Below are 10534 nucleotides of genomic sequence, written 5' to 3'. Positions count from 1 at the left end.
CTGTTCCAAACCCATTTCAAGGCTAAAAATTTCTCCCGGAAACAGAAAAATGAAATTGCATACGGATTTTTATTTCTAATCATTTTCCCATAAACATAAAAATAGAAAAACATAATGCTTATCATGCATGTCCTAAGAGTTCACTTTGATAATGTCGGTCTTTCATCGTCCCGCTGCTAGAGTCAAATATGAAATCCTGAGACTCTTCATTAGGTCCACATGCAGATGAGGATCTTCGGCTTGAATGGCCTGTCTATGGTGGCGAGAAATTCAGAGACTCAGATCGACCTTTTGATGTTACGCATACACTCCATTTTGTCCGTACTGCAAAACGCATATTAAACCCAATGAAGCTGAAGTCCACGCTTTCTAACATCGGCAACAAACAATATTTCATGAAAACTGTCCAGTAGAATCCACATTAGCTAGTCACGGCACTAGGAAAGTAGGTGCGAGACCGCTTTACGCGGTCGGCACTTCACGACTAACGGTTGAGCTTTGGGCATGGTCAGGCCCGCCCCTTCGGTCATGTCGACCATTTCTTCTCCTGTTCTTTTCCAATCGAAGCACTGAATTAACGTCCCGAGTGCCAAGCTGACCATCCGGTTTGCAAGTGCTTCACCGGGACATCGCCTCCTACCTGCCCCGAACGGAGACATAGTAAAGCCTAGATTACTTTCGATTCCAAGGCCTTGGAACCTCTCGGGCATGAACTTTCCAGGCTCGGCCCACAACTTCGGATCATTCTGGATGGCCCATATGTTAACCAATAGCATCGTGCCGCGTCGGACCTGGAAGCCTCCGACCGTGCACTCTTCAGATGATTCATGGGGTGGAATCAGTGGAGCAGCCGGGTACATTCTAAGCGTCTCGGTGACGATGCCTTGGAGATAAGGAAGTTCCGCCAGGTCAGACTCCTCGATTAGCCTGTCCCGTCCTGTGTAAGCATCGATCTCGGCTTGGGCTTTCGCCAAGGCCTCGGGATTGTTCAAGAGAAGAGATAGTGCCCATTCCATTGTGCCGGCGCTGGTATCGGTCCCTGCTGTTAGCATGACCTGAATCCACGTCCCATAGGATCATCACTTCGTCGAAGTATCATATCAAGATGCTGACACTATTGAAATTTGAAACCTAGAAATCCTACTTCTCAGCAAACATTGATAACATTTTTAAGGTACAAAAAGAAAGCCCTTGAATTCCACAGCAGACCTTCGACAGAAGTACCACAGACGATGTTCTTCAAGTTGTTTATTGGTACCAATCCAGCCAGAGCAGACAAACCAAGAGTCACAATCCATTGACACTTCCCTAGAGCACAAGGTATTCAAAGGTAATGACAAGTAAAACAAGATAGAGCTAGAAGGCGGGCTTACCTGAATCATTCCTCTGATGATTCCATCGGTGTAGTACTCGGGCTCTGCTTCTTGGCGGGACAGTAGAACGCCGATCATTGTTCTGCTCGCAGCTTCACTTGTCGAAAGCCGCCTCGTTGACCTTTGTTCTTCAATCAGATTCTGCAAGAATCTGTCCCTCTTTTCCTGCAATATGACCTGTTTCCTCTCGGTACTGTTCATGTCAAGCCACTTCAAAACGGGCAGGAAATCGACCATGTTCGTGGCCCCGCTTAACTGGAAAGTGTCTGCTACAATCTCCTTGAACTTCCTGGCCTCCTCAAATTCCTCTGATTTCTCTCCATAGTACCGTTTCCCGGCGACCATCCTCATCATGACATTCAGTGTCAGCTCGAAAAACAACGTCTTCATCTCCCCGGTCCCAAACTCTTTGCTCTCCGATGCTCGGAGAAGGCGGCCGACCAATGACCTGACCTCCTCAACACGGATGCTGTAGGACATCTGCAGGCGATGGGAGGACAATATCTCCTCCGAAGCCATGCGTCTCAGGTTGCGCCAGTGGTCACCGTAGGGGGCCCACGTGAGGGTGGTGTAGTTGTAGCCGAGGTGTTTCCCCGCCAGTAGCCGGGGGCGGTTGGCAAAGACCACGTCATTCCTGGTGAAGCACTCCTCCGCCGCTGAGGGGGAGGAGATGAGGATGACAGGGCGGGACCCGAATCGCATGGACAGGACCGGACCATAGCGGTGGGCAAGGTCTGCAAAGGCCCGGTGGATGGGTTTCTTGAAGAGGTGCAGGTGGCCTATGATGGGAAGGCAGTAGGAAGGGCTTGGTGGGAGGTTCTTGTTTTGCCGGAGGAGTTGGTTTGTGAGGAAGTACGAGATGATGAAGATGAGAAAACAGAAGAAGAAAGCTTCAATCTCCATGGTTTGACCTGGTTGTTTTCAGAGATCTGGGATCAAGCCTTTCTATGATTAGTACCACTGACGACCTTATCGTGCTTATCTTCAGGATCCTATTGGGAAAAGCAAAGAAGAGAATTATTTTTATTCTGTTGTTTTTTTCCTAAATTGGACACAAGTCAATGAAATACCAGGTGACGTCTGGCTTATTCCACAGACCAAGATACACTTGGTTGAACGAGTTTGATGCGTTTGAGGTCATTTTCAGAATATTTTTTTGAAGTTTTGGATAATTCCAGCATGTTGTAGAGAGAATCTTTCTTTGGAAACAGATTCTGCTTGGTCTGATTAATGTGTCTTGATTTGTACGCCCTCCTCTTCCGATTGTTCTGATAAATAAGCAGAAACAGCAGATCTACTATCCTTACATGCCATTCCATTCTTGTAGTTTGTAGCATTCTCTTGATGCTGTGTTTGCCTGCCCTGTTTGTCATCTTGCTTTCGACGTTTAAGCATATCTACATCACAACTTGAACAATTCGGACAACTCATTCCGTAAATGCCTTGCTTCTTGAGTAGTTCTATTTGAAACTAAGCGCATCGGCGGTGCTAAAGAAGCAGGTAATGCAGGAGCCTCGAAACTGCTAATCAAGATGATGGCTAGACCTTTTGTGTGTCTTTTGATGTAAGAGATCTGCTCATGTACATTTACATTTTACGAGACATTGGATTGGCCTTGATGGAATGAGTTCTCCACTGTGAAAGCGGCCTGCACATTCTAACAAGCGCTTCCACAGTCAATACAACTTTCATGGAGATCAACTTTCTGCCACTTTGGACATGTGGTAATTGTCAAAAGCGAGTTCGAAACTCAGATTTCCGAACCAGTTTAATGACTGTGGCAGGATGCTTGTGGCCATTATCAAACAAATTCCGAACTTCACACTGACAAAAATGGATACAGAATGACATGAGATACTTTTCAAGTATGCAATTGCACCGATCCTTTCCCGGTTGAATTCTATTTCTGAACGAATCACAGTTCATGCTGGTAACAATAGTTGAGTTTTAATCCTCACAAAATTCCTGCCAACTTGATCCAGCAAGTTTAATGGCAATGAAGAATCGGAATAGAAAGTTGAGTTGTCAGACAGAGGACTCAGGTTACAAAAACAAATGACCCTCTCTCTCACTGGACTGTAAAATTTCTTCTTCCTAAAGATAATCACTCGATGTACAGATTCGGATTTCTACTTATGGGCTAAACAATCTCCTGACTTTATGAATAAGCCTCCGGCAAATCGGACATACTTTGCTCTCCCCCTCCATTATCCTGCAAAAATTGTTCTTATGTGAATGATATGTACTCGTAACACACATATTACATAATACAGATCGTTGAATGAATACCTTTGAGCACAGTCATAACAAGTAGCACAGTGCCCACAGGGGACGAAGAAGCAATTCCTTTGCTCGTCATAGCAGATCACACATAATTTCGCATCATATAAATCCTCTGAAGAGCTACTAGATGATCCCGCATCATCATCCTCCTCCTCGTTGGTTCCATATGTGGGCCTACTTGATTTCTCCGGCATTATAGGAGCGGTCTCTGTCACTTCCCGAACAGGAACTATCGGGGTGTCGTCTACATAGACCTCGTTCTCAACATCACATACCCCTAGGTACTTCAGTATTAGAAAAATGACAATCACAATGAATCCTGCAAATTTAGAAATCGTTAGGCTGAATCCCAATCACTAGTAATGAACAAAAAGGCATGTTCTCATGGGAGATTTCTTGATTACCGTACCTAGAATTGCTATGTAAGTTACAACACGAGCCACAAAAGAGAGCTCGATATACCAATCGCCAAGGTCACCCTGAAGTTATTGTGACCACCAGAAGTTAAAACTTCGGAGGTTCCATTGAGTTCACAAAACAACCTAGGGGATAAGAAATTACATTGCTTGGCGTGGTTACCACCACATACTGAGTATTAGGGAAGAGGAGCTTCAGCTGACAGGACCCCTTCAATGTCGAGCACATGATCTTTGCCTTTGTTATGTCATATATCTTCGATGAAGCGTTCACGCTCATCGACATGATGATGCTCCTAGAATTGGCATTTATGACTCTTACATAGTATTTGTCATCTTCTTCAATATAGTACTCGGCTTCTTTAACTGAAATGAAGTAAATTCGATCCAATCACAACATTGTACATCTCAAACTGTGCATATATCACTCGAGCGATTGCTCTGCCAATCATTTACTTCCACAGACAAGGTCTCATCAAAGCTGCAAGAAAATTAGTATCACATCGACCAGCACCATCATGACCTCCCTGAAATCCTATCGATATGGAAGACCTTTTCATTCATATTGAGGTTAATCTAGATCTATTACAAGATATGATGCACTGTTGCTGCTAATGTGTGGAAAGAACCTGGTAAAAATATTCTCTGTAGAGCTAGAAAGTCCTACTTCTGAAGATGAGCAAAAAAGCTCAGGACAAGACCTAGTATATCTGTGAAAAGAACTTGGTGTCATAACATGAAACTGTTGCAATAAAGTCTTACAGTTAATCGGTTCTTTGAGCGCCGCAGCATCAGGGGAACTCGTAAAACTCGGCTGCACCATTTCATACTTAAGCTCTCCTGCAAAAATTTGAGATCACTAGCCTAAGAAAACAATCCAAGATTACAGGGCTATCTTCCCCACCTGTTACATTTCTAATGCAAGTGACGACTTACCTTTGACCATAGAGACTTGCAGTTGATTTAAGTGGCTAGTCTGAGCTTCCCATCGCATTCGGATTTTCGAACCTCTGTTTAACCACAGGTTGAATCCCTGCACCGCAGAGTTGGAACCATTTCAAATCTCACAGATTCAAGCCGACATCATCGTTTCTGACCTATTACTATGAAAATGAAGCTGCAATAACAGAATCAGATGAATTTTTTGACGTTACCTTGCGATTGTAAGAGCCCACAATCAGATAATTCGACACCGTCCAGTTTGTCTCGTAGCTCAACTGAGGCTTCTCAGAGAAGCCATAGACACTGACCCCTTTCCTATCTTCATCCCGCACGTCGACCCGGTCCACGAACAGCGAGCTCGCCTTGATCAGCCTCGACGAGCCCGGGCCGATCACCATACGAGAATCCCCAAAGTACCCGTACCTCAAGCTCACCGAAACTGCAACAACAAGAAGGAGATTCTCGATTCAATCAATGGCTTCGCCGAGATACGCATTGCCCCGTGAAAATCTAGAATTTACATGCCACATAGCCAAAGAGTCAGAGGAGCTAGCAACCGAGCCCAGGCCTCCTGCCACCGCTGCGCCGGCGAAGAATAACGGGCGTTGCCCGGAAGAGGGGAGACGGGTCTGTACATGGCGAACTCTCCCGGTGGAGAAGAGAGAGAGAGAGAGAGAGAGAGAGCGAGAGGGGCAGAGAAGAGGAGAAGGAAGGGGGGCAAGCTACTGGTCTACTGAGTGAGGGAAGCTTGAGACAAAGGAAAGACTAGTAGATTTGACGCTGTGCAATGAGTTTGGGCTTGCGTTTCCTTTGTTTATGAGTTCAGCTAACCGTTGTTCTTGGGTTTGGCGGGTCATTCAATGGCTAAGTTTTTCTGAATGTTAGGTATCAGTTATTTGGCTAAGGCTGTCTCCGATGATTTTTCTTTTCAATCCGAGGGAATTGTTTAGTTGCCATGCCCATGTCGGAATCAAATTAATGCATGATTACTTTCATGGTGTCAATGGCGGTTTCTTAAAATTTCTTTCTTCAAGTGTATATAATTCTTTTTTTGTTAATCGACAAAAGAACGAGAATAGAAGATTGGTGTCAGCAATTCACTTATACGTCACTATAAGAATGTTACATCTCCTATGAAATATCCGTTTATTGCTTCGGAGGACGACGCCGTCGTCACAACCTCATTACGGTGCAAATCCGTCTGCGAGATCAAGATGTGCTACGATGCAAACCTGACATTGAGATACTTCCAAACCACTTTAGGGGTAAACCTTGTGCCGCTTGGGCAGCTATTCATGTGGTAAGTGCTCGGTACAATTACTCGTGAATCTGTCTAGCAACATCGTCAGTGGCGAGCTATTGACTATTCGGTAAAAAGGCTCTGGTTTCAAAAGCAAAGTGCTCATTTTGCATCCACAAGTTCGTGGAACCTCCTTTCGCGACGAGGTTTCACAAAGGTACCTCAAGGAAAGGAGATTTTACAAAATAGGTGGAATTGAATGAGGTGCGACTCAAACGACTGTTCAGTGAGATTTAAAAAAAAAAAAAAAGGGTAGGGATATCCGATCTCCGCCTTCAACGCTAACTCGAAGTCTAATTAAGTTTGGTTATGTCATTCAAATGCAGGAGCCTTTTTGTCTTCTTTTCCAGCTCCTCTTCAACCCCGATCGAAAAATCCCAGTCAAAAGGTAAAGTTCCCACCTTTCGTGTTTGACAACAAAGTACTTCTTCTTTCCGTCTCCGTTCGCCTATTGCTGCTGTGGATTTTGACTTGCCATTAGGACAGCGACGTCTGGGGCAACAAAGGGAAAGTGATTTTATACGACGCTGACTCCCAACTTTTTCTTAAAAGAGGACGAGGATTTCTGAGCTTTCTTTGACGAACTCGTGCTTCCTAGGTATCTTCGTTGATTCATCTTGGGCCAAGCAAAATTGATATGTGTCTGGACCTCGGATTCCAGTTAGTGGGAATATGTGAAGACTACAAAATCGTTAATACCGATATGATTAATCATCATCCACCCGCCTACTAATACTCTAATGACGTATATAATATTGTCATCTCTTTAGATTTTTCCCCGCGCCGGTGAAAGCGGGCGAGATCAACCCTTAAAAAGAGCGGGCGACCCACCGACGATGGAGGCCTGACATTTATACAAAACTTAATGAGAAGAGAGGCAGAATCCTCCTCCTAAGCCCGTGGCAAGCACAGGTAGACCAACTGATGATGCTCTGGCTCGACCTCGTCCTTTGCCATCGTTGCCGTATCGATGGGATCGACGTGCTGGCGACACGAATGGTCGGCAGTAGGAACCGAGGAAGAGCAGACACGTCCAGAGGGAGCCGACGAGGTGGCAATGGAGGGGGCCATCTTCCTTGTCAAGCTCGCGTCCAACCCCCACTTCCCCCCTCAATTTCTGCATCCATAAATGATCCTTACGTCTCCTTCTCCTTGTTCTCTGCCGCTTTTCGACAAACACATTGAATCTTATCAATCTTTTTCCCAGATGAGGTTCGCCGGAACACATCATTTTTGTTGTCGGGGTGTGGATTGACCAGCAATGTCGTTCCGTGGAAAGACTGAATCTACGTTTCTTTAGCTAGTTTTCCGGCAGAAAAAAGGGGTTTTCATAGGAAAATCTTCCTCGGAAATGAATGCACTACATGAAACTCAATTACTGCCAATTTCCCAGAAGAAGGATATTCTTTTTTCTCACAATTCACAGCCACGAATCTATATACTTTTGACATGCGCACGCTTGAAAATTGCACCAACTTCAGGACCTTATGTACGAAATGCAATTGGCTCTAAAGCTTTAAACTTATTCAATCAACTCTAACTCCTTCAACATAACGTACAATTGCGTTTCAGTTGATTCAATGAAATACTAAAACTTATGTCGAAAAGGGCAATTTAGGGATGCTGCGTAAACTTAAGTGAGGTGCAGGTGATTTTAGGTACTGTTCATTGAAAAGACTTAATTGCACTTGTCGAGAAAAGTATAAGATTTAATTGAACTGGTTGAAAAGCTTAGAACTTGATTGCACTCAATCATTTATGACTTGTGATGCACTTTTCCCCCGTCCGTGAACATGTTTTGATTGGTAATGCACTTATGGACCAAAACTATCAACTTGTATAATCAACTTTTTATACCAAGTGTACGCTATGAGAAAACTCTTCTTTATTCCAATAAATAAAAATAGAATCTTACAAGCAAGCCTGGATACCGATTTGTTCCAATCTCCCAACCCAAGAGGGAGAAGCGTTGTCCAGAAAAGGAAAAAAAAAGAGGGAAAAGAAACAGACTTTCTGGTAGGAAAGCACAAGGCAACGTGTCTTTTTTGATAGATAATGTAGTTCCAACTAAAAGGGAGGAGGGAGAGACCACTAGCGACGCTCATGGAACCCTAGTTGCCATCGTCATAAGGGTCGGGAGGCCCTTGCCTTTCTCTAAGCTAGTGTCGCGCGCCTCGACATGAGCTAGGTTATATTATTTCAAGGGGGCGACACCGCCCTTTCATGTGCGTGCGCATGTGTGTGTGGATCGACGACCTACTGTAAGCACGGTAGGAGTTGGGTACCCACAAATTGCACGGTGTGTATTGCAAGGCTCTTTCATATTCGATATGGTAACAAAAAAAAAAAGGTAGAAAAGGCTATTACATCCTAGAATTTGAAATTTACGTACTTAGGTGGCTTTTATTTAAGGGGATAAGTTAAAAGGGTTGTTTCTATTGTCTCCTTAAAATGGACATTTCTCTCTGTTGCTTCACTCTAGATATTTTAATTGTCTTTCTTACAGATGCCTTATTTATCGTATCAACTAACTTAGCTACCTTTATTTATGTGACTAACCAATTTTTCCGTCATTAAGTTATCAACTAGTTTTGATTTGCCAAGTCTCACGTGAGTTGTTTATCAATGTTTTTTTTACAAATGTATGCCCTTGTTTGCCAACCATTAAGTTTACTAACTATGTTTTAAAAACGGTCAATTTAATTAGCATGATTATTGACTCTTATTCAATTAAGTCGCTAACAACTTTTGCATTACCAACTTCTATTCTAGTTAGTTAGCGACATTTATATAGTTTTTTGAAGTTACCAACTTTTATTATCTTTGGAAAATAAATACTTTCCTTGTCATTTACAAAATTTTATTTTTTTTTCCTTGCTAACACCTTAAATTTATCAACTATTATATGAAATTGTCAACCTTTATCTGAGCGACTTATCACTTTTCTCCCATTAAATTACCAACTAATTTTAAGATCCCAACTCTCATTTAAACTGCTTATTACTACCACATATTTGTTTTTTTAATACACCAAATTTTCTATTGAGTTACCACTTTTGTTGCCTTGCTTGCCGAATTTGTTAAATCCACCAACTTTTTTAGGAATTGCTAACGTCCACGGCTATCAACTTTTCTCCGATAAAGTTGCCAAGTAATTTTGCACTACCAACTCCCGCTTGAGTTAGTTAACAATATTTATTTAATCTTTCATAATGTCTACTTATCTTATCACTAACTCTAAAGAGTTTTGTTCTCATCCATCATATTTTATTTATCTTCTTTACTAACGGGTTAGATTTACCAACTATAATATGAAATTATCCACTTTTTGTGTTCTTACGAACTTTTCTCCTGTCAATTTTTGGTTACCAACTCTAATATGAGTTACTTACCAACTTGTTATTATTTCGTTTATAATCCACTAACTTTTCAATTAAGTGACTATTTGTATTTGCCTCACTTACCATCTTCTTATATTTATCATCTCTTTGTAAAAATTTGCCAACATCAATTAGAGTGATTATCAACATTTCTCTGATCAAGTAACCAACTAATTTTGCATTACCGATTCCTATTCAAGTTTGTTACCTTATTTTATTTGGTTTTTTATTTTTAAAAAACATTTTTTTTTATCTCTTATCTTTTACTAACTTTAATTACCAACTATTTAGTAGCTTAAATGAGAGTTGGTGACCTAAAAGTATATGGTAATTTATTGAAAGGAAAGTTAGTAAATCGTTCTAATTAAACTTGGTAATTTGTAACAAAAAAGTTTGTGATAAGGCATTGCTAAAAAATAAAAATAAAAGTCCAAGAACAATAAGCAAAGTTGGCGCAGTTAAAAAGCATATAAGCATTGATGAGTAACTCAAATCAGAGTGAGAAAGCCAATATAGTACAGTAATTTGATGGGAGAAAAGTTTGTGGGTTATAATTATCTAGGTTGGTAAATTCTTAAAAGAGTCGGTACATGTAAAGGTTTGCTAAGTAAGGAAAACAAACTTTGATAGATCAATAGAAAAGTTGGCTAATTAAGGATAATAATTAAAATTGGTAGGTAGCTTAAATTAGAATTCGTAACCGAAAATTATCGAGTGATCCAATAATGAAAAAAGTTGGTACATCTTTTAGGTTAGCAATTTCATATAGGAGACAGTAAATTCGGAATTAAGTTATTCAAATAAAAGTTCGTAAGTTAGGATAAAAATGTAACTTTGAAA

At 41.8% G+C, this 10534-nt stretch overlaps 2 protein-coding genes across 3 annotated transcripts; both read right to left on the bottom strand.

The window, feature by feature from the left end:
- Positions 1 to 285: 285 nt before the first annotated feature.
- LOC115746241 (cytochrome P450 81Q32-like) lies at positions 286 to 2688 on the bottom strand. The gene is made up of 2 exons (XM_030681939.2): positions 1374 to 2688; positions 286 to 1055 (listed from the first exon to the last, which is right to left on the bottom strand). Exons 1-2 carry the CDS (start codon positions 2274 to 2276, stop codon positions 438 to 440), a joined length of 1521 nt encoding a protein of 506 aa, XP_030537799.1. The 5' UTR covers positions 2277 to 2688; the 3' UTR covers positions 286 to 437.
- Positions 2689 to 3243: 555 nt separating this feature from the next.
- LOC115746365 (E3 ubiquitin-protein ligase APD2-like) lies at positions 3244 to 5801 on the bottom strand. 2 transcript variants are annotated; one of them, XM_048275296.1, is made up of 9 exons: positions 5540 to 5801; positions 5227 to 5453; positions 5009 to 5105; positions 4835 to 4912; positions 4218 to 4438; positions 4066 to 4135; positions 3663 to 3975; positions 3479 to 3585; positions 3244 to 3440 (listed from the first exon to the last, which is right to left on the bottom strand). In XM_048275296.1, exons 1-8 carry the CDS (start codon positions 5649 to 5651, stop codon positions 3507 to 3509), a joined length of 1197 nt encoding a protein of 398 aa, XP_048131253.1. In that variant the 5' UTR covers positions 5652 to 5801; the 3' UTR covers positions 3244 to 3440; positions 3479 to 3506. The 2 variants fall into 2 exon arrangements, with proteins under 2 accessions (XP_048131253.1, XP_048131255.1); XM_048275298.1 differs by having other exon boundaries at positions 5536 to 5677.
- Positions 5802 to 10534: the final 4733 nt, after the last annotated feature.

The sequence above is a fragment of the Rhodamnia argentea genome, chromosome 2 (genome assembly GCF_020921035.1).
Source record: "Rhodamnia argentea isolate NSW1041297 chromosome 2, ASM2092103v1, whole genome shotgun sequence".
NCBI lineage: Eukaryota > Viridiplantae > Streptophyta > Magnoliopsida > Myrtales > Myrtaceae > Rhodamnia > Rhodamnia argentea.
The sequence above is the reverse complement of the archived record's forward strand: the minus strand, read 5'-3'. Positions and strand labels throughout refer to the sequence as shown.